The sequence below is a fragment of the Xenopus tropicalis genome, chromosome 2, assembly GCF_000004195.4.
Source record: "Xenopus tropicalis strain Nigerian chromosome 2, UCB_Xtro_10.0, whole genome shotgun sequence".
NCBI lineage: Eukaryota > Metazoa > Chordata > Amphibia > Anura > Pipidae > Xenopus > Xenopus tropicalis.
Window position 1 is genome coordinate 144,520,137 of NC_030678.2, and position 24,249 is coordinate 144,544,385.

General features: G+C 40.3%; 2 protein-coding genes across 3 annotated transcripts in view; one reads left to right on the forward strand and one right to left on the reverse strand.

The window, feature by feature from the left end:
* Positions 1-814: 814 nt before the first annotated feature.
* Positions 815-23,311, reverse strand: endou (endonuclease, poly(U) specific). Its single transcript, XM_002935652.5, has 10 exons — positions 23,184-23,311; positions 19,963-20,082; positions 18,245-18,289; positions 17,179-17,370; positions 15,015-15,162; positions 12,286-12,485; positions 11,715-11,828; positions 11,524-11,630; positions 3,153-3,295; positions 815-1,481 (listed from the first exon to the last, which is right to left on the reverse strand). The coding sequence occupies exons 1-10, from the start codon at positions 23,257-23,259 to the stop codon at positions 1,370-1,372; spliced, it is 1,257 nt and encodes a 418-aa protein (XP_002935698.3). The 5' UTR covers positions 23,260-23,311; the 3' UTR covers positions 815-1,369.
* The window catches only part of tespa1 (thymocyte expressed, positive selection associated 1), a 30,032-nt gene continuing 19,310 nt past the window's right edge, over positions 13,528-24,249 (forward strand). The window contains exon 1 of one of the 2 annotated variants that reach the window (XM_031897190.1): positions 13,528-13,916. In XM_031897190.1, the coding sequence (XP_031753050.1) occupies positions 13,864-13,916 (53 nt within the window). In that variant the 5' untranslated portion in view covers positions 13,528-13,863. The remainder of the gene's footprint in view (positions 13,917-24,249) is intronic. The other variant, XM_031897189.1, reaches the window with a different exon arrangement.

The following is a 24,249-nucleotide window of genomic DNA, read 5'->3' on the forward strand; positions in this document are numbered from 1 at the left end:
AAAAAAGTTCTATTCATTCCAATGGGATATTTAGAAGAGTATTTAATAATCGGTGAAGGTTACAACTTACCATTTGATAAATACACTTCTAAAAATCCCATAGGAATGAACAGAACATGGGTGAGTCCCTGAGGACCCGACCTCCAGGGCCCTATGACCACTGACTGCCCCTCCACCCCCTGCCTCCACCACTGACCACCCCTCGCTCCCCTGCCTGCCACCAATGCCTCCAACCCTACCACCAGAATATCTCCCAGAGTCCCATTGTACTGGAACGCCAGCCCAACACTGGAGACTAAGCAAAGAGTAAAGATTAGAGAGAGAGAGAGAGGAAATAAGGCAAACAGTAGATACGCAGACACTTTAGGGAAGGCTTTTATAATTGAAATATGGCAGGACAATTTGCATTAAATTGCCTATAGAAAACTGAGAGTCAGCGGTACAATGACCTGCTTGTACATTTCATTTTAAAGGAGAACTAATGCTTAACTAAAGTAGTAGGCTAGAAACATTGTACAATATGATTTGCGCTTCTGTACCAGCCCAATACAACCCCAGGCCTTTAGCAGGGAAGATCTGTGCCCCCAAAGATGCCCCAGTAGCCCCCCATCTTCTTTTCTACTGATTCCCTGCACATGCTCTGTGCTGCTGTCACTTACATGAACCTTTGGTTCAGTATATAAAATATGGCATTTCTCGACATATTCATTTTTATAATTTAGTTCTCCTTTAACTTCTTTAAAGTCAGATGAGCTCTATCGACTTTGCACTTTTTTTCAAGCAGGAATTAACACATCTAAAAGGGACTACAAAATAACAATTACCAGGGTAGTTTAATGGTCATTTATTCTTCTTATTTGTGCCAATGTTCTGTGATGCTGTGCATATTGGGTAACAGTAATGTCTGTGAGGGAATCAGTGTTCTGTAGGGAATGGCACATAGGGGAAGTGAATGGGGTATGGAAAGTGTTAGAGGGAAAGTGTCACTGGAGCAATTCAGTGTTATGTATGTGCCATTTAGAATAATGTGAGGTTTTTGATCTAATATTTTTCCTGATTCCCTCCCCTACACCATTCCTTTCATCCCTTTCACTTTACTAGAGAAACCCTGGGATTGCAGCCTGATGTAGGGCAGGCAGCAGTGAGTGAGTCCTCTGCCCCTGGGCCATGGCGCAGCTCAAACATGCATGGCATCATGGAAATTAATGGGCATAAGAGAGTTTTAGTCATTTTTTAATACTCTCATATAGAAGAATAATTGTGTCTGCTTATAGGTCTGTGTCTTTGTTGCATTTACATAGATCATTCAAGGTTTCTAGTAATAAAATAAAATCAGATCCCTTATTCTTTAAAGTTCTCCGATATCAGCTTAAGACTCAGCGTAAGCCGTTGCAATGAACTTCTTGCCGTTGTCATAGGTTGTCTTGGTCCATACGTAGGTCTGTATAGTGAGCCCATACCCTCCCAAGCTGATTTTACATCTGCAAAAAAGGGGGAAATAATAGCAAAAGCACATCACAGTTACAAAATGGAACATCATTTCTTAACCAATTGTTATCTAGCATTTTCTTTCTTGGCATACTGTACATATAGCCAATACATGTTGAATGTAGCCAAAACACTATTCTGCAAATTCCATGATATGGCTTTCCATACAGTAATTATAACATTCCTATACTGATAACAAAGCTACATTTCCTCCAGTAACTATGTGAGTCCTAATATGAAATACACAGTAAAAAGTTATTTGTTGCCGAAATTACGTGTATAAGATCCATTTTCCGGAAACCCTTTATTCAGAAATCTCTAGTACAGGTATCGGACCCCTTATCCGGAAACCCATTATCCAAAAAGTTCCGAATTATGGAAAGGCCATCTCCCATAGACTTCATTTTAATCAAATAATTCTCATTTTTAAAATTGATTTCCTTTTTCTATGTAATAATACGACAGTGCCTTGTACTTGAGCGTAACATATAACAATCCTTATTGGAGGCAGAACAATCCTATTGGGTTTATTTAATGTTTATGTAATGATTTTTTAGAAGACAAAATACTGGGATTCAATTTATAGAGAGACCCCTAATTATTAGGAAAACCCCAGGTCCCGAGCATTTTGGATAACAGGCCCCATACCTGTATTACAATGTTTGAGGACTATTGTAGCTCTTCCATAATCTCATAGGGCCAGGGGCGCTTCTGCCATTAGGTGAGTTGAGAAACTCGCCTCATCCGGCAGAAGCGCCCCAGTTACCAGGGGGTGGAAAAAAGCCACTCCTGGTAACTTTAAGAGCCTTCTATTGCCGAGAGTGCAATTGCGCTCTCTGCACTAGCGATCTCACCGCCCCCGGACCCGCGGCGGCATCCAGGAGCCGCCTCAGGCGGCGATATGTCCAGAATCGCCCCTACATAGGGCAGTATATGCTGGGCTGATTATGATCCCCTCCTTATTCATAGTAAAAGGGTAATGTATACAGACAGGGTTGGCCCAAGAACAGTGTCAGACTGGGGTGTACAGGGCCCACTGGGACTGTCACTTCAGGGGCCCCTAACCCCAGTCACAAAACTCGCGTCCAGCCTACGGCGGCCCTCACAGCGGCAGTTGTTTCCTGTCTCCGGCCAGCCCAGTCTTACCCTGCCCAAGAAAACTCTAGTCTAGCCCTGTGACCCAGGTGTCAGTGGGCCTTAGATTCATCCAAGCAGGTAGGCTCTGTCCTCTTACACGGAACCAGAGATGGTAGAATTCTGAGAAGCATTTATTGTCTGATATATTGTGAGTGCAATTTTACTTTGACTTTATTAAAACAATTTTACAGTCACTCTATAGGTTTGCACCCCTCCGTACATTTTACATTTTGGGCCTCTCTGCCTATACCAAAGCCATCCTTCCCCCCCGAGGACATAATGAAAAGGGAATAAACACTAGGCATGACCAGGCAGTTAGGCCAAAATCAGGCATACTGCCAAACATATTGATAGCAAGCTTAGTGTTTCCTTTTCTGCACATTGCTTTATTATCTGTAGCACATTATTTTTATATGGAAAAGTATTATAGACTCCAAGTATTATATTTTTAGCTAAATTTACTCTGTAAGTATATTACAGCTATTGCTTATTTGCAGCTTAGAGTCAGAACTACACATAGTACTTACTTCCTGCCTGGCCGACTGATAAAGCACAATGTGTATATGCTGAAATCAAACTCAGGACTGGAACCAATGAACTGACTGCCGACTTCTTTATAGAAACCATCCCAGTAAAACTGCTGCCCCAGCACATCAGGGTAACTGGTCCACTGCAACACAAACAAAATGGTATTAAAACCTAAATTTGTAACTTTTCAGTGAGAAATTATTTTTTGTAACAAATTTATTAAAAGAAATTCTGTAACAGAAACCCCAAAATACCCCCCCCCCCCAGCTGAAAGAAGGTCAGAACCAAAGAGAAGGCAATGCAATCAGAGTGAGAGTGGAAAGGGGAGCCAATGATGTATTAGGTCAGCCTGTGTGCACAGCTTGCAGCTGCCCGGACTTACGTTATCATTACAATGAACATTGTGCACTTAACCTAATTTGCTTTCTCCGTCAGCACAACTAAAGTGTCAACAGCACAGGACTCTGCTTGGTCATAATTGAATTGTCCCCAGCAATTTGGGGCAAAATCTAATTGTCCTGTTTGCACTGCTGCTGTCCTCTGGGATACCAGCCCTGTCAAACTGTTAGGAATAGTGACAGTGACATTTTACTAGAAAAGGTTAACATAGTTTTGCTGGCTCCAAATGACTTGCATACAAAACAAAGGGAAATAAATTGATGTACAAGATGCAGATGTTGCTTGCAAGAAGTCTGTGAAAAGAAGGTAGAAGGGGAAGATGCACAGTGAGAAGTCAATTGAAGTGTGTATGTACAGTGAGATGGTAGGAGTCAGAAGAAGTGTGTATGTACAGTGAGATGGTAGGAGTCAATAGAAGTGTGTATGTACAGTGAGATGGTAGGAGTCAATAGAAGTGTGTATGTACAGTGAGATGGTAGGAGTCAATAGAAGTGTGTATGTACAGTGAGATGGTAGGAGTCAGAAGAAGTGTGTATGTACAGTGAGATGGTAGGAGTCAGAAGAAGTGTGTATGTACAGTGAGATGGGGGGAGTCAATAGAAGTGTGTATGTACAGTGAGATGGGGGGAGTCAATAGAAGTGTGTATGTACAGTGAGATGGTAGGAGTCAGAAGAAGTGTGTATGTACAGTGAGATGGTAGGAGTCAATAGAAGTGTGTATGTACAGTGAGATGGTAGGAGTCAATAGAAGTGTGTATGTACAGTGAGATGGTAGGAGTCAATAGAAGTGTGTATGTACAGTGAGATGGTAGGAGTCAGAAGAAGTGTGTATGTACAGTGAGATGGTAGGAGTCAGAAGAAGTGTGTATGTACAGTGAGATGGTAGGAGTCAGAAGAAGTGTGTATGTACAGTGAGATGGTAGCAGTCAGTAGAAGTGTGTATGTACAGTGAGATGGTAGGAGTCAGAAGAAGTGTGTATGTACAGTGAGATGGTAGCAGTCAGTAGAAGTGTGTATGTACAGTGAGATGGTAGGAGTCAATAGAAGTGTGTATGTACAGTGAGATGGTAGGAGTCAGAAGAAGTGTGTATGTACAGTGAGATGGTAGGAGTCAATAGAAGTGTGTATGTACAGTGAGATGGTAGGAGTCAATAGAAGTGTGTATGTACAGTGAGATGGTAGGAGTCAATAGAAGTGTGTATGTACAGTGAGATGGGGGGAGTCAATAGAAGTGTGTATGTACAGTGAGATGGTAGGAGTCAATAGAAGTGTGTATGTACAGTGAGATGGTAGGAGTCAATAGACGTGTGTATGTACAGTGAGATGGGGGAGTCAATAGAAGTGTGTATGTACAGTGAGATGGTAGCAGTCAGTAGAAGTGTGTATGTACAGTGAGATGGTAGGAAGTCAATAGAAGTGTGTATGTACAGTGAGATGGTAGCAGTCAGTAGAAGTGTGTATGTACAGTGAGATGGTAGGAAGTCAATAGAAGTGTGTATGTACAGTGAGATGGGGGGAGTCAATAGAAGTGTGTATGTACAGTGAGATGGTAGGAAGTCAATAGAAGTGTGTATGTACAGTGAGATGGGGGGAGTCAATAGAAGTGTGTATGTACAGTGAGATGGTAGGAAGTCAATAGAAGTGTGTATGTACAGTGAGATGGGGGGAGTCAATAGAAGTGTGTATGTACAGTGAGATGGTAGGAGTCAATAGAAGTGTGTATGTACAGTGAGATGGGGGGAGTCAATAGAAGTGTGTATGTACAGTGAGATGGTAGGAGTCAATAGAAGTGTGTATGTACAGTGAGATGGTAGGAGTCAATAGACGTGTGTATGTACAGTGAGATGGGGGGAGTCAATAGAAGTGTGTATGTACAGTGAGATGGTAGCAGTCAGTAGAAGTGTGTATGTACAGTGAGATGGTAGGAAGTCAATAGAAGTGTGTATGTACAGTGAGATGGTAGCAGTCAGTAGAAGTGTGTATGTACAGTGAGATGGTAGGAAGTCAATAGAAGTGTGTATGTACAGTGAGATGGGGGGAGTCAATAGAAGTGTGTATGTACAGTGAGATGGTAGGAAGTCAATAGAAGTGTGTATGTACAGTGAGATGGGGGGAGTCAATAGAAGTGTGTATGTACAGTGAGATGGTAGGAGTCAGAAGAAGTGTGTATGCACAGTGAGATGGTAGGAGTCAGAAGAAGTGTGTATGTACAGTGAGATGGTAGGAGTCAATAGAAGTGTGTATGTACAGTGAGATGGTAGGAAGTCAATAGAAGTGTGTATGTACAGTGAGATGGTAGCAGTCAGTAGAAGTGTGTATGTACAGTGAGATGGTAGGAGTCAATAGAAGTGTGTATGTACAGTGAGATGGTAGGAAGTCAATAGAAGTGTGTATGTACAGTGAGATGGTAGGAGTCAGAAGAAGTGTGTATGTACAGTGAGATGGTAGGAGTCAATAGAAGTGTGTATGTACAGTGAGATGGTAGGAAGTCAATAGAAGTGTGTATGTACAGTGAGATGGTAGGAGTCAGAAGAAGTGTGTATGTACAGTGAGATGGTAGGAGTCAGAAGAAGTGTGTATGTACAGTGAGATGGGGGAGTCAATAGAAGTGTGTATGTACAGTGAGATGGTAGGAGTCAGAAGAAGTGTGTATGTACAGTGAGATGGTAGGAGTCAATAGAAGCGTGTATGTACAGTGAGATGGGGGGAGTCAATAGAAGTGTGTATGTACAGTGAGATGGGGGGAGTCAGAAGAAGTGTGTATGTACAGTGAGATGGGGGGAGTCAATAGAAGTGTGTATGTACAGTGAGATGGTAGGAGTCAGAAGAAGTGTGTATGTACAGTGAGATGGTAGGAGTCAGAAGAAGTGTGTATGTACAGTGAGATGGGGGGAGTCAATAGAAGTGTGTATGTACAGTGAGATGGTAGGAGTCAGAAGAAGTGTGTATGTACAGTGAGATGGTAGGAGTCAATAGATGTGTGTATGTACAGTGAGATGGTAGGAGTCAATAGATGTGTGTATGTACAGTGAGATGGGGGGAGTCAATAGAAGTGTGTATGTACAGTGAGATGGTAGCAGTCAGTAGAAGTGTGTATGTACAGTGAGATGGTAGGAGTCAATAGAAGTGTGTATGTACAGTGAGATGGTAGGAGTCAATAGAAGTGTGTATGTACAGTGAGATGGGGGGAGTCAATAGAAGTGTGTATGTACAGTGAGATGGTAGGAGTCAATAGAAGTGTGTATGTACAGTGAGATGGTAGGAGTCAATAGAAGTGTGTATGTACAGTGAGATGGTAGGAGTCAATAGAAGTGTGTATGTACAGTGAGATGGTAGGAGTCAATAGAAGTGTGTATGTACAGTGAGATGGTAGGAGTCAATAGAAGTGTGTATGTACAGTGAGATGGTAGGAGTCAATAGAAGTGTGTATGTACAGTGAGATGGTAGGAGTCAGAAGAAGTGTGTATGTACAGTGAGATGGTAGGAGTCAGAAGAAGTGTGTATGTACAGTGAGATGGGGGGAGTCAATAGAAGTGTGTATGTACAGTGAGATGGTAGGAGTCAGAAGAAGTGTGTATGTACAGTGAGATGGTAGGAGTCAGAAGAAGTGTGTATGTACAGTGAGATGGTAGGAGTCAATAGAAGTGTGTATGTACAGTGAGATGGTAGGAAGTCAATAGAAGTGTGTATGTACAGTGAGATGGTAGCAGTCAGTAGAAGTGTGTATGTACAGTGAGATGGTGGGAGTCAATAGAAGTGTGTATGTACAGTGAGATGGTAGGAAGTCAATAGAAGTGTGTATGTACAGTGAGATGGTAGGAGTCAGAAGAAGTGTGTATGTACAGTGAGATGGTAGGAGTCAATAGAAGTGTGAATGTACAGTGAGATGGTAGGAAGTCAATAGAAGTGTGTATGTACAGTGAGATGGTAGGAGTCAATAGAAGTGTGTATGTACAGTGAGATGGTAGCAGTCAGTAGAAGTGTGTATGTACAGTGAGATGGTAGGAGTCAGAAGAAGTGTGTATGTACAGTGAGATGGTAGGAGTCAGAAGAAGTGTGTATGTACAGTGAGATGGTAGGAGTCAATAGAAGTGTGTATGTACAGTGAGATGGTAGGAGTCAATAGAAGTGTGTATGTACAGTGAGATGGTAGGAGTCAGTAGAAGTGTGTATGTACAGTGAGATGGTAGGAAGTCAATAGAAGTGTGTATGTACAGTGAGATGGTAGGAAGTCAATAGAAGCGTGTATGTACAGTGAGATGGTATGAGTCAGAAGAAGTGTGTATGTACAGTGAGATGGGGGGAGTCAATAGAAGTGTGTATGTACAGTGAGATGGTAGGAGTCAATAGAAGTGTGTATGTACAGTGAGATGGTAGGAGTCAGAAGAAGTGTGTATGTACAGTGAGATGGTAGGAGTCAATAGAAGTGTGTATGTACAGTGAGATGGTAGGAAGTCAATAGAAGTGTGTATGTACAGTGAGATGGTAGCAGTCAGTAGAAGTGTGTATGTACAGTGAGATGGTGGGAGTCAATAGAAGTGTGTATGTACAGTGAGATGGTAGGAAGTCAATAGAAGTGTGTATGTACAGTGAGATGGTAGGAGTCAGAAGAAGTGTGTATGTACAGTGAGATGGTAGGAGTCAATAGAAGTGTGTATGTACAGTGAGATGGTAGGAAGTCAATAGAAGTGTGTATGTACAGTGAGATGGTAGGAAGTCAATAGAAGTGTGTATGTACAGTGAGATGGTAGGAGTCAGAAGAAGTGTGTATGTACAGTGAGATGGTAGGAGTCAGAAGAAGTGTGTATGTACAGTGAGATGGTAGGAAGTCAATAGAAGTGTGTATGTACAGTGAGATGGTAGGAGTCAGAAGAAGTGTGTATGTACAGTGAGATGGTAGGAGTCAATAGAAGTGTGTATGTACAGTGAGATGGTAGGAAGTCAATAGAAGTGTGTATGTACAGTGAGATGGTAGGAGTCAGAAGAAGTGTGTATGTACAGTGAGATGGTAGGAGTCAGAAGAAGTGTGTATGTACAGTGAGATGGTAGGAAGTCAATAGAAGTGTGTATGTACAGTGAGATGGTAGCAGTCAGTAGAAGTGTGTATGTACAGTGAGATGGTAGGAGTCAGAAGAAGTGTGTATGTACAGTGAGATGGTAGGAGTCAGAAGAAGTGTGTATGTACAGTGAGATGGTAGGAGTCAATAGAAGTGTGTATGTACAGTGAGATGGTAGGAGTCAATAGAAGTGTGTATGTACAGTGAGATGGTAGGAGTCAGTAGAAGTGTGTATGTACAGTGAGATGGTAGGAAGTCAATAGAAGTGTGTATGTACAGTGAGATGGTAGGAAGTCAATAGAAGCGTGTATGTACAGTGAGATGGTAGGAAGTCAATAGAAGCGTGTATGTACAGTGAGATGGTAGGAAGTCAATAGAAGCGTGTATGTACAGTGAGATGGGGGGAGTCAATAGAAGTGTGTATGTACAGTGAGATGGTAGGAAGTCAATAGAAGTGTGTATGTACAGTGAGATGGTAGGAAGTCAATAGAAGCGTGTATGTACAGTGAGATGGTAGGAAGTCAATAGAAGCGTGTATGTACAGTGAGATGGGGGGAGTCAATAGAAGTGTGTATGTACAGTGAGATGGTAGGAAGTCAATAGAAGCGTGTATGTACAGTGAGATGGGGGGAGTCAATAGAAGTGTGTATGTACAGTGAGATGGTAGGAAGTCAATAGAAGTGTGTATGTACAGTGAGATGGTAGGAGTCAATAGAAGTGTGTATGTACAGTGAGATGGTAGGAGTCAATAGAAGTGTGTATGTACAGTGAGATGGGGGGAGTCAATAGAAGTGTGTATGTACAGTGAGATGGTGGGAGTCAATAGAAGTGTGTATGTACAGTGAGATGGTAGGAGTCAATAGAAGTGTGTATGTACAGTGAGATGGGGGGAGTCAATAGAAGTGTGTATGTACAGTGAGATGGGGGGAGTCAATAGAAGTGTGTATGTACAGTGAGATGGGGGGAGTCAATAGAAGTGTGTATGTACAGTGAGATGGGGGGAGTCAATAGAAGTGTGTATGTACAGTGAGATGGGGGGAGTCAATAGAAGTGTGTATGTACAGTGAGATGGGGGGAGTCAATAGAAGTGTGTATGTACAGTGAGATGGGGGGAGTCAATAGAAGTGTGTATGTACAGTGAGATGGTAGGAGTCAATAGAAGTGTGTATGTACAGTGAGATGCATGGGCGTCCACAGAAGGGGGCAAGAGGGGGCACTTGCCCCCCCCTGGAAAAGTAGCAAAAAAAACAAAAACCTTACTCCGTTTCTGCACTGTGCCCTCAAGCCCGTTTTTGCTGTGCTCCGATTGGATCTTTCTTCTTGTGGATTCTCCAATCAGAGCACAGCTTCCTTGACAGACAGTAAAATTGACCAATCAGAGCAGAGATGCACACAGGGATCGGGAGATTTTGCAAACTGGAAACAGAAATAAAGACTGAAAAGAAGAATCTGCCCCTGTAACTTTACCAAAGAACCAACTCTCAACTTTTGCTGCAGTTTTCATCTCACAGGTACTATACAGTTCTAAAGAATCACTAGCTGACATTAAATTGTTTTTTGCCTGACATCTATAATAATTTATAATCTATCCCCTACCCTAACACATGGAGGGTAAGTTAACTCTTTCCCTCTGAAAAAGCTCATTGTGTGTTTATATATTTGTTGTTGTTTTTTGCACTTACTATTTTTATTTTTTTTTTGTCATTGTTTTGTTCATTTATAGTAAGTTACAGTGGGGCCAATGTTGTGTATCAGTGCCAGTGTTATAGTGCCAGGGCCTGAATATCTGCCATCAGTACCCACTGCTCCTCATGCATATAATGTGCTGGGTTTGTAAATACGGACTGCATCTCACTGTATATAATGGGGAGTCAGTACCCACTGCCTTTCTTGCTATAAAACTAACATAAACACATCTAAAGGGGTGGTTCACTTTTAAGTTAACCTTTAGTATGTTATAAAATGGCCTATTCCTAGCAACTTTGCAATTGGTCTTCCTAATTAATTTTTTTGAATAATTTGCCTTTCTCTTCTGCCTCTATACAGATTTCAAATGGGGGCCAAAAAATATTGCTCTGTGAGGCTACAATTTTATTATTATTATAATTTTGTATTACTTATTTTTCCAAGTAGGCCCCTTAACTATTCATATTCCCATCTCTTGTTTAAATCACTACCTGGTTGCTAGGGTAAATAAGACCCTAGCAACCAGATAGCTGCTGAAATACCAAATGGAGAGCTGCTGAACAAAAAGCTAAATAACTGAAAAACCATTAAAAATAAAAGTGAATTCGAATGCGAACTACCCCTTTAAGCTAACTGATCACAAACACAAATGTTTGCAGATCCCCTAACAGAAGTGCGCGTATGAATACTTTTACTACTAATACTAAACATTTTAGGGTAAAAAAAAAAGCACCCCCACCCGCACTTTTGTACAGTATCCCTGGGAGTCAGTGGGAACGGCAAGAGGTAGTTGGGAGGTTAACTTTTTACGTCAGCAGCGAATCCACTAAGTGTCACATTAGCTGTAGGTCAGTCTGTGTATGGGCCATATTTAGCCTCCCCTAGTATCATCCTGCAAAAAAAAAAAAATATATATATATATATATTATATATATATATATATATATATATTTATCTGTTGCAGGATGATGCTAGCTTACTTGCCCCCCCTTGGAAAATTTTCTGCGGACGCCCATGGTGAGATGGTAGGAGAGAATCAATGGAACTGGGATAGCAGGAGTCAATAGAAGTGCAAATGTATTGTATAGATAAAATACAGAGAGATTTCACTATGGATTAAATAATACCTCTTTGTTAAACTCATGTGATCTCTTATAGGATAAGAACAGAAAAGTGAACGCAAATATTAGGCTGAAACAAGACAAAGAAACCAACACAGAGAACTCACCGGCCCATCAAAATTGTGACTATAATAATCCAATAGACCCTTCTTTTCCAGCATGTAGAACCGGATCCAGTTGTGAAACCCAGACACTATTCCTTTCTTTACTTCCCCTAAAAATGAAAAATAATGGAGGTTTCACAGTGATCCCAAATAGAAACCAGTTGTGTCACCCAAGAGATCACGGAATGCCGTACCTACAAACACATGCTCAAATCCGCTTGAATCTGCCTCCCCTGTAGATCGTGAGTAAAGCCCAAACCACATTTTCTGCAAGTCCTTCACAAACTCCTTCTCTGTTTGGTACAGCCCTGGGGATGAAAGCATACACTGACATACATACTGACACTATAATATCCTTTTCATCACTGCTAAATTGAGCACTGCCAGTATTTTGTCCACCTTATACCCAGAACATTACAAAGAATTTCTTAATGGTGATCTCTGCTGCCATATTTAGTGTGAAAAAAAAGGTGGATTATCCCACATTCACTTTTATGACAATTATACATTTATGATAGAACTTGTTTGACTTAAGGAACATTAACTGGTTAATGTATATGTCACAAAGTTTGCCCAATGTTCGTTACCCAAATCATCCAATCAGTGGGTAGGATTTACTGGTTTACTGTGTAAAAGCAAACATCTCATTGGTTTTGGTCAGGGCAAAATCCTTGATGACAGGCACAGGGAGATCAAATGATGCCACTGTAAAGTTTGGACCCATACAGCACCATCCCATATCATCAAGGAAAGGACAGTTCTTACCCTTTGAATGGAAGAAACTGAAAAGTTCTTTCATAATTTGGGTTTTCATGATTTCTTGCAGGAACCGCTCTTGCTCCTTTATTTCAGCAGCGCTGTAGGACTCATCTATTCCTGTCTTCCTATCATAATTGTCCAGCAGAGCAATAAAGGCAGCATAGGTTGGACGCTTGAAAAGTTGTTCATTTACGTATTTGTACAAGCTGTGGGACAAGATGGTTATTTTGTTAAATACACAGAGACCCTGAAGGAATAATGACTTGTGCAACTTCAGCAGGACCTTCAGGGTCATGGCACATCAATAATCAGACTGTAAAATGACAAATGTATACAGTTATGAGATCTGTTATCTAGAATGCTCAGGACCTGCCATTTTCCAGATAAGTGATCTTTTTGTAATTTGGATATCCATACATTAAATACTAAAAACCATTTAAACAAGTAAACCCAATAGGATTGAGTTGAATTGAATAAGGATTGCTTTTATCTTAGTTGGGATCAAGTACAAGGTACTGTTTTATTATTACAGAGGAAAAGGAAATCATTTTTAAAAATTAGAATTATTTGCCTAAAATGGAGTCTATTGAAGATGGTCTTTCCATAATTTAGAACTTTCTGGATAATGGACTTACGGGTAATGGATCCCATACCTGTATTTTGCTAGCTTACCTTTGGTTAAGGCCCCTTGGCACATCATATACCATACATATAATACCATTACAGAATCAACTGCTCTACTATAATTCTCAGGATATCTAGTACTTTCAATAGGTGTTCATCTTCTTATCTTATTTAATTTGCCTTTAGGATGGGTTTGCCCTGAGACTTGGCTGCCTTGGGACCCCCCCCCCCCCCCAAGGGGCTGGACTTAAGTCTGGGAATCACTATAAAAGAGCTAGAAGAGGCAATTTAGTGCAAGGCTAGAATTGCTAGCATAACCTGCTTTTATATTTAGCTTTTGTAGCAAGTTATAGCCCTAAAGACCCCATAATGTCACATGTATAAAATTAATATTTAGCTAATGAAACATATCAGCTACACCGCCTGTGGTTGGAGGAAGCATGTAAGGAGCTAGAAATGTACTGATTAAAGGGGTTTTAAATAAACTTGTGGCATGATGTAGAAAGTAATATTCTTAAACAATCTGCAATTGGTTTTCATTTTTAGATATTTAGCTTTTTATTCAGCAGCTCTCCAGTTCAGGATTTTAGCCGCTATCTGGTTGCTAGGGTCCAAATTGCCATAGCAACAGGAATTGATTTGAATGAGAGTCTGAAATATAAATAGGATAGTGCCTGCATAGAAAGGTGAGTAATAAAATGTATCAGTAAAAATAAAACTGTAGCCTTACAAATCATTTGTTTTGTAAATGTTGGGGTCAGTGACCCCCATTTGAAAGCTGGAAAATGTCAGTGGTAGAAGGGAAACGGTCAGCATTGTTTTCTAGCTTAGGATGCATCAAGGGCTCACTTATAGAAAGGGTTAATAAGCACAGGAATTTACCAATGGCTCAGCTAGTGGGAAAACAGAAAGCTTTTTTGTGCTACAAACCCTGCTGATTTCTGCCAGATGTAAAAGGAAATGGGAATTCATATCACTCTCTTGATTTGCTGCAGTGGCCGTTTAAAAAAAAGGTAATTTCTGAAAAATGTTTTGGGCTATTCATACCTTCTAATCAAATAATAGACATAATAGAAAGGTAAATAATTTTGCCTTAATACACGCCCCTTAGAGTAACAGTTTCTCTATTTAGCCCTGCTCGCTGTGTTGCTGCTGTTCTTGCCTCAGTTCGAAGCTGTTATATTAACTTGCATTATAAGGAGATTAAGCAAATGTTTTGTTGTCTTTGTGTTTTATTTATAAATGCAGCAGCGAGGCCTTAACTTGATATTACACCGTGTTTATTGGAGTTCATTACTGAAATCCACATCAGCAGAAAAGACAAAGACTTCAGTCTAACAAAAGCAATAAAAGTTGATGAAATCAGAATGGTTTGATTCTGCTTTCCTGAAATTGGAGTTAGGAGAGGGTAACTATCACCGTGTGATAAATGATATTGAGTGTTGCACTGGAATGAAGGGCTGGGTCCAACCAAAATGTCAAGTAAACGACCAATGCCACCAAAAAATAAATGTTTTTTTTCTGTTACCCTAACTGCTCCAAACTGCATCTTTACTTCAGTATTTTAAAGTTGTCAACGTATATGTGTGTGACAATATTTTAAAAAAATTGTTCATGTTCATGGCTCTTACAGACAAGTGTTTTTCCCTGTGTTTCCCTGTGCTGGATCTTTCATGTGTTTCAGCACAGGAAGAAATGCAGGCCTATATATCCTATTAGGCTGTACTCTGTGTGGCACAGGGAAGCTCCTAACACAGCAAGTTGCATTCCACCTTCATTCCACGCTTGTCTGTGCCACAGTGACTACAGTCATATAGGAAATACAGGCCTGCGTTTCTTTTTGTGTTCCCCTGCGCTGAAACACACGCAAGATCCAGCGCAGGAAACGCATGTATAAAATGCTTGTCTGTGTGAGTGGGGTAACTGTCATTGCATAGAGATACGCAACATTGTTAGCCTCCCCAAACAAAAAAATCACCATCCGCCTATGACTATCGGGCTGGAGGGAGGACAAATAGCAGGACTGGGTCGCAGGGCCCACAAGGACTGGGTTTTTTTCCCAATGTCCCACAGGCCCAGTACGACCCTGACTATAATGCAGGAAAACTTACGGTTCTTCACAGAGATCCTCTTGCTCTCTTGTATTATGTGCCATCTCTTGTTTGTTCAGTATAATGTCTGATTCTCCTGCTTTGTTAACATCCTGTTTGTACAGCTTCTCTGATACTGCTTTGATCTCATCATTACTGATGTCTGTCTCTGCAAATGGGAAATATACAAGAACTCACATCTTGAGGGCAAAAATGGGTATGCAAGTATCAGAACTTTCCTCAGTTCACTTAACAGGGTAATCGGCACTCAGTGGAGCCATCATAGATGCATAATGTAGGCAGGGTGTCTTGCCCAGGGTGACAAGGTTACAATGCAGGGACTACATTAAGGTGCATTGTCCCCCCTCATAGTTGGGGCCTGAATCTGTCCAAACACATGTTCTTTGGTCTAATTTATTGCTTTCAAAAACATACACATTTTATGTCAGCCTTAAAGATAAATGTTTTTCCCATTTACATTTTTATTTTATCCTTTTGATGTCTTGATGCTTGCATTAGCCATAATTCCTAATCAATAGTAGGCCTGGCTTATGAAAGTGTCAGCAACAGGGTAAAAAGGTAAGGTTCAGAGATTATTTCCTGCGAGGGAAAGTGTGCCCCAGAGGTACCGCTACAAGCAATATATTTACATGTAAGGTCAGGATACCGAGTCCAGTTGCATTCAGGAATGTCTGACTCAAGCTGGTCTTGGTGTAGGGTGGGACAGGGAGGGCATTTGCCCTTGGCCCCTAGAATTTTAGCTGCCTCTTGAGGAACAAAATGTGTGGTAACAATTGTAGATTGTAAGCTCTTTTGGGCAGGGCCCTCCTCACCTCCTGTATCGGTTATTGATTGCTTTATATGTTACTCTGTATGTCCAATGTATGTAACCCACTTATTGTACAGCGCTGCGGAATATGTTGGCGCTTTATAAATAAATGTTAATAATAATAATAATTATATACTATATACACAACTGAAAACATGGAATTTTAAATTTCTGATAATCTGAAAACAACAATTTTTTACTCACAGATGATGCTTATCATACATTTGAATATGACAATTAGGGTTCCTTTTAGCATTTCTCTACATATTTTGCAGTAGATTCAGTGTGGATGATAGTTTGGGTGCATCACTAAGCTTGTATATGTTGCACTACAGCGCAGTAACCCTTAGCACCCAATCAATGGGGCCCAGGCCCTCCTACAGCAAAAAGCTTTCAGGCCCCCAGCCCTCCCCCCAATGAAATCACAGGTCAACTGGGATTATACATCTGTCCTGGGTCAACTGCAACCCCCCCATTGGGCCCCCAGTTCTCCCAGACCCCTATGTGGCATTTTTTACCTTTATAGTTATACCACTGCACCTGATCATCTATTACATTTCTTTTAGTACTACTAGTTAATAAATCAAATTTAGCAATAATGCTAATAAGTTTGTCCTGATAAGCCTAGCTAAGGCAAGCACGCATTCTACTACAATAAATATCAAACTGGCCAATAGGTGTGATGTTTCTTCCGTTAGCTGAATATACTGTACAAGGGCAACTAGCATGACAGTTACATCATATTATAGAATAGATCCCATGTATAACTACAGGTGGTTTTTACTTGTGCAATATATTACAGTACTGTATATTAAAATGTGCAAATGTTTCCCAGTTACATATGTTGTATAAGTAAGTAGTAATATATAATACACAAGAGCCACAAATATCCTGTAAGTGATATCCTTATAAATAGTGCTTAGTGATGTCATCAGTTATAATCCGTGCTTATTGTCACAGGATTTACTCAAACTTGTATATTATTACAAATAATGCATCCCCTGTTGTAAAATAAGAGGATATTAGAGGTCAGCCTTTATATAGTCATGGAACTCCTTCATGACTTAAAAGTCACCTTGGAGTTCCATGAACTTTATAAAAGCAGCTTTGTACCTTTATATGGTCATGGAAGTCCCCCATAACTTATAATATCCTCCTATTGTAAAAGTAGTAAAGTGTAAATAGTGTAAATAGCAAAGAAAGTCATGGCTATAAATCCTAATAGTGTTCTCTGTGAGTGACTGCCTGAGTCAGCCATTTCTGAGAGTATTCAGACTTACCACTGCTATAAATCCTAATAGTGTCCTCTGTAAGTGACTGCCCGAGTCAGCCATTTCTGAGAGTATTCAGACTTACCACCGCTGCGACTTTTGCTGCTGCTGCCATCACCGACACTATTAGCGCTGGCAGATTTGTCACTACTGGCTTTCCCCCCACATGCTGTCCCATAGTCACTGCAGCAGTTGCCAAATTTATCGCACTTCTTGTTGCAGTGGCAAGAGTTCTTCTTGTTGTATTTCTCTGTGCATCTTCCTTTGCAAGATCCACCTTGGGGCAAGGAAGATGAATAGATCAAGCATTGGAAGAATTATTCAAGGTTGTAGCTTCTTGGCCGAAAGTAAGAAAGGGATATAGGCAAATGTAATGTCTATGTGGTCACATTTACAAACAGAAGACATAAAATATTTGTAAAATTATTACCAAAAATCAATGTCCATTTACAATGCAACACTGTACTTTATACTTTGAAAAAGTTAATAGGCGTAAAGACAAAGGTTCCTGCAGTGTGGAAATACAAACCCTGCAGATTCTGCTGATATTTTGCAATTGGTACTTTAACCCTGTAAATAAAAAAAGGCACCGAGCCACACAGGCATACGTAGGTCAGACATGTATAGTCATTTTATGTGGCTCTGCTGCCTATATTTAGATGAAGGAACAAGATTCTTTATCAAGAGTTTAAAGGAGAACTAAAGTTTAACTAAAGAAGTAGGTTTGAAATATTGTACATTATGTTTTGGGCTTCTGTACCAGCCCAAGGCAACCCCAGGCCTTTAGCAGGGAAGTTCTGTGCCCCCAAAGATGCCCCAGTAGCCCCCATCTTCTTTCCTGCTGATTCCCTGCACATGCTCTTTGCTACTGTCACTTACTGAGCTTAGGGACCCACTCACAATATACTGTATATATAGGATCCTAATTCTCCCATTTATAAACTTGTGGTAAATGTATCATTTCTGAGCTACATTGACAACCCTATTGTGAGTTAAATGGCCAGGGTGTCTGGGTATTTGTTCTTCCCTCTGTGCACCAATTCAGTTTTGTCAGTCCCACTGCCCTTTCATTGCCTGATATTGCTCAATACGTACCCCCCAACTCCAAATATGAAAAGAGAACTTCTAAATACCAAAAGGCACAATATTACCTGATTTGCTCTGATGAGTGGATTCGTCTAAGGAAGGGTCTTTGTCTATGAAACAAAAATGAAAGACCATTATCTTCAGCAACATAAAGCAGTTATGATGCAATATTGCTATAACCCATAATAAAAAGAAATATCTGACAATTCCAGGCTTGCAGTGAGGGTGGAGTCCATAATGCCCTATGGCAGCTGTCCCCAACCTTTTCTTAATTAAGAAAATTTTCCCATGGACCAGTGGGGTGGGCATTTCAATTACTGGGGGGGTGGTACATAGCCACAGGACAGGGAAATCAACAGTAATCCAAACTCTGGTCCACTGGCAGCTTCTTCCTCTTATCTCTGATAAACCCACTAATGTTGCCTATGGTACGGTACATAGCAGGCACTAATAAACCACCAAAATGTCTTTAGTGCTTCCAACTTAGTGCTGCCTGTCCTGGTTAGTAGATTAGAAAAACTAAATTTTTCTCCAAATAAGACAAGTTATTTAGCATGTACAGTGCTGTAAGTGTGTGGGCCACTAGTGGCCACTAATACCAACAACCAATAATCAAGTCACAAATGAATGCCAAGTAGTTGCTGCTTGTTTGAATGGGGAATATGTATGCCATTGGGTTAAGTTGACCAGCCCTTGCTTTTATTAAAGGACATGCATAATGGGTTATTATATTGACTGAGCAATATATATGTCCTTGGGCTAAGACCTTGCATTTAATGTAACAAGTAATAATTAGTTACTGCATATTATTATTATTTATAATAATAATAATGTATATATATCTGAGCAACATGTATGTTCTTGGGTTAAGTTTAATTAAATGTTGGGCATGTATAACTCATACAGCAACATTTATATCTTTGGGTTAAGCTGACCAGCCCTTACGTTTTTTAAAAATCAGAAACAATGAAAAAAATATATGGTTTTCTGTACATTTTGATATATACAGCAGCTAATCATTGCTAATTCTAACCTGTATAGTTGCTTTAGAACCCTGTTTTTAAACCTTGGGTCACCAGATGTTCTGGACTATAACGTTCAGCATTGTTCAACATATAAAAATGTTAAGTGTGCTAGGAGCTGCAGTCCAGCAACATCTGGCAAATCAACATTAAGGCACAGGGTTTGAAAATACTGTAGTTTGGAAGTTAATAAGCTGCTGTGTAGTTTTGGGGGCAGCCATTCAAGGGAAAATAGGACATACATACGTCTTCTGTGTATTGTAAGCCATATTTATACCAAAATTATTGAATAATATGTAAAAGCATCAGATTTAACCAGGGTTTTTACAGTATTTTGCTGGATTTCTATGAAGACATATAATAAAATACAGTAAATGTTATTTCAATGACAGGGTCTAATCTGTTCAGCCTTGCAGTATATATTTTAGCTGTCCACACCCCAAGTTGAGTTTAGAGCTGACTAGGGCAACCCTTTAGAGCAGGCTCTGCCTGGAGTAAAACTGTGTCTTTATGCTTCTAAAACTTGTCTCCAAACTACTTTGAGGCCACTGGGAGCAACGATAAAGGGGCCACTGGTTGGGGATCACTGCTTTACAGAGACCCCTAGAGGGAATGAATTGACCAACTTATTGTGGGGAGTACTCTAGCTCAAAGAACCTCAGAAGAACATAATTTTTCCTGTTTTATCCGCAAGACATACATGATGCATGTGAAGGCCTGTGCCTTATCAGTGATCAATGTGGTTGGCACGCTGTGCTTACATAGGCACAAGTGGTAGTCCTGGCAACAGTCGTCATACTGCTCACACTTCTCATTGCACTGACAGCTGAAGGTTTTGCTCGGCTTGTCTCCACAGCGATTCTTGCACGAGTCCTCACAACCTTCAGAAGAAAAGGAAATAGCATAAGCTCTTATAATGATGTCTGTTTAGTCATGGGGCAATTTACTGTATCATGTGCAATTTGGGGATGCACTGTAATAAACACCATATGCAGCCAAGTCAAACATTAGTTTATGCAAAGCAAGCCATTAAAGTCTCTGGCAATCTGTTTTTAATCTGAAAAACGTTAGTAATGGCATATTTATGTGAGTCAGACGGCAAGGTGGCCATACACACACCAATATTATTGTACGAAACATACATATGTCAGATATTTGGTGCGTTTATGGCAGATCGATGAGACACCCAATATCGCAAAAGCTTCAGATATCAGTTGTCTCGCCGATCGGGCGTTTAGGGAATCTTCAGGTGGAGGTACAATCCCTATTCTTTCCACCCCCATATCTGAAGATTCAGCTCTGAACGTCAGTGGAGGGGACCAATGTAATTGCAAGGTGTATGGCCACCTTTAGTTTCCACAAGTTTCTGCGCCCCAAAACATAGCTCAAAGATCCACCTCCCCTTCCCAAGGGGTACTCAGTAGTGAAGCGTATTTGTTTTGTTTCATCTCACTGTAATATTTATAAAACTGAGGAAGAATTTGTGAAACGGCAAAAAAATTGTGAAACACTTTGAAGTGAATGGGCTTTTCACATTTTTTTTCACACAAAGTACTTCAAAATCTTTGGCCATTTTTTTGCACATAATACATTGAAGTCAATGGTGTTTTTTCAGTGTGTTTTTTTCTTCAAGCAAAGTTCATTAAAGTCAATGGGCTCAAGGTTTTTCTCATTCCAAAATCATAGAGGTCAATGGGAGTTTCTTCTCACTCTACATGCATTGAAGTTAATGGGAGTTTTTCTCTCAAGTTTTTCTGACTCCAAATGCACTGAAGTCAGTTTTTGCCAATGGAGAAATGTTTTTTTGCCAATGGAGAAACATAGAATTTTTTTCTGCAAATCCATGCGTATTCTGCAAACTCGCTCATCGTTAGTGGTCAGGGGTAGATACGTAGGAGTCCCTCCTCATGGCCCTAGCTATCCCCAAACCTGAGTGTCTTTCTGCAGCAGGCAGCCCTGTTCTTACCACTGTTTGCTAGACTAGACTAGATTAGCTGTTATGGGTTATAGGAAAAGGAGCTAAATTTACAATGTGATTGCAAAATTGACCCCACTTGATAACATGCTGTACAGGTATAGGGTCTGTTATTTAGAATGCTCGGACCTTGGGTCATCCGGATAAGGGATCTTTCCGTAGTTTGCATCTCCATGCTTTACGTTTGCTAAAAAATCATTTAGACATGAAATAAACCCAATAGGATTGTTTTCCAATCCAATAAGGATTAATCATATCTTAGTTGGCATCAAGTACAAGGAACTGTTTTATTAATAGAGAGAAAAAGGAGAAGGCCTTTCCATAATTCGGAACTCTCTGGATAACCGATTTCCAGATAACGGATCCTATACCTGTACTGACTGGCAACTGCATGTGGTGGGCACAAAAACACGTAAAGGGGCAACAATCCTATGGAACATGATGCATAGCTACAGGGAAGATTACCTTGGCTTCAGTACCAGTCAGTCTTCCAAAACCAGCCCAAAAGCCAAGGGTACCTTAGCAAGACCCCAATGGTCACTGCTCCCTCCTGCCCCCCCCCATCTTCTCATTTATTGTCCTGCTTGAGAATATGCAGGGGGTAACAGAATAAATGATCTGCCTATAATGTTTATTAATAACAAACAGAAATGTATGTGAATAAAAGAAAGTATTCCACCATCATCACGTTTATTTCTGTTTTTATCCATGGTTCAATCAGGTTAACACACTCATCTAATCTGCAAGGATCTATGTGTTCTGCTCCTTGTCTCTTAGATCCATTACATTTCCTGTATTTCAGGAAATTATACTGTGAGTACATAGTGTTCCTATGTGAACAATATGTAACATTCATGATATGTATTTAAAACATTTTATTCACTTACAGAATGTAAATATGAAATCATTGAGAAGTTTAGGACCGGCTGAATGGGAGCCTTTGTCTTGCTAACTTGTAAAGTAAATACAGATGTGTGTTTTAATTTCTGGGAATCACAATTTTAAAATTGTGTGAACTGCAAATGTGGCTCACACAGCCTGTCTGGATATATAAGATAACCAAGAGAATCCGTACAAACTTAATTGTAGCCAAAGAGCTCATTTCAGACAAAGATTAAACAATACATTTGTCCATTTAGGCAGTTAGAGAATCCTCTGCAGAGATATCCAAACTTAGGATCAGATATGAATTGGCTACAACTCCTTTAATCCCTCAGTAGGCATATGCTTGGCAGTTCAACAGTATGGCTTTTAGGTGCTGAACATTTTATTTCTTGCAAAAGCCCACCCAGGGAAAAAAGCAAAGATGACTTAGATTGTAAGCTCTATGGGGCAGGGACCTCCTTCCTACTGTGTTTCATACCACATGGCACTTATATATATATATATATAGGTACAAGCAGTGATGAAGCAGCACACCATAAATAATGAGATACTACCTGGGTGCCATATATATAAAAATAAAGTGAAGTGTTTATTCAGTCCAACGTTTCAGTTCACACTGGAACGTGTCTCTGATGAAAGTTCCAGTGTGAACTGAAACGTTGGACTGAATAAACACTTCACTTTATTTATTTCAACTGATGTCTCCAGCATGAACATTCCTGTGGGTGCAGTCACTCTTTTTCTCTCTCTCTATATATATATATATATATAGTATTTTTTTATTATATCACTTGTCCTCCCTGTGTGTAATTCTGTATTCTGTAAGATTGTACAGTGCTGCGTCCCCTTGTGGCGCTTTATAAATAAAGTTATACATACATACATAGATGACGAGATCACTAGGCCTGAAACCCAGTGTGAGTTAGGAAATACATTGGAGGTTTCAATAATAATTGGTTGAGTCTGAAGGCTTGAGCAATAAATAATTAGGGCCCCCATATTTACATATATACATACACTAAGCATACACATATATACAAGCCTATCATGTAACAGCACACTGAACCTGATTCCCAGAATTATAAAGAAACGTCACTGTTACAGGAGAGGAGCACGACTTACGGTCACTTGGGCAGGAATCAAATGCAAGCGCAGCAAAGCCAATGGACAGGACAAGGAGTAGCTGAAGGTTCCTCATGGTGCATTAGGACAGGAGCAGCCTGCTTTTCCCAGTGATAATGCTCAGTGCATGGGTGCGGCTTTTTAAAGGAAACTTGTAAAAGGAGGAGCACATTTTTAGGAATTAAAGAAAACATTTTTTATGACATAGAAGTGATTACAAAGAGAACCAGTCGAGGAGCCTCCTTCCACCCTAGGTCACAATCATATTCCCTCCCAGGGCTAGTGGATAGTAATTATATGTTTATGAAACCAGTTACCAGTCATTCCAGTTCTAATACTTAGATCCCTATTATATACAGGGCCAGGGGTTCATTGGGTTACCCATCCTGAGCCAATGGGTTAGTACAGTAAAATTCTCACTTGGCATTACAATTTAAATGAAGTAAGCAATAATCAAAAAAAAGTTACAATTAAATATCTTTATTATAAAGAAACCTCCATGTACAAAGCTGGGCGCGTTTTGTGCTTATCCAGCACTTAATCATAGGCTCATAAGCCAACACTTGGCATTGTACAATTTGCTGGGCTCTTGTTTCTTCTTTGAGAATTGTAGTTCTATTATATTAGGGGCACCAAATCAGCTCACTGCCACCCTTTTCACTGTTCTCAGAGATGAGGGATGCAGTCTGGACCTATTTGGATCACTAAATAACATACATGCCCTTCTCAATAAAGCTAGTGCTGCACTTTATAAGATGTAAGCAGTTTGGATACATTTCTTTACCAGATGCACAATTAAAGATTAGCTTTATCCTTGGCTGTTACATCACAATTCTGTTCTACACATGTAGTAACACATCTCCAGTAAGCTTGCCTGTCAGGCACACCTCTTGGCTCATGCTAGGGTTATACATTTTGCCTTCCTTGTTGGTAACATCCCATTTTATCTTTCCCACTAGTGTGTTTATAAGGAGTCTGTGCAGTACATTACACGAATGCCACTAAACGCTCTGCACTTGTTCTGCATGTCACTTCCAAGCAATCTGACTAAAGATCATCTTCTCTC

What these genes read in the sequence shown, in the direction of transcription:
- endou (XM_002935652.5), bottom strand. Translation starts at nt 23,259, where the DNA reads ATGAGGAACCTTCAGCTACTCCTTGTCCTGTCCATTGGCTTTGCTGCG. An exon ending in CACTCATCAGAGCAAATCAG is followed by an intron (nt 17,371 to 18,244) that starts GTAATATTGTGC and finishes CCTTGCCCCAAG; the next exon opens with GTGGATCTTGCAAAGGAAGA. An exon ending in GTCACAATTTTGATGGGCCG is followed by an intron (nt 3,296 to 11,523) that starts GTGAGTTCTCTG and finishes TTTGTGTTGCAG; the next exon opens with TGGACCAGTTACCCTGATGT.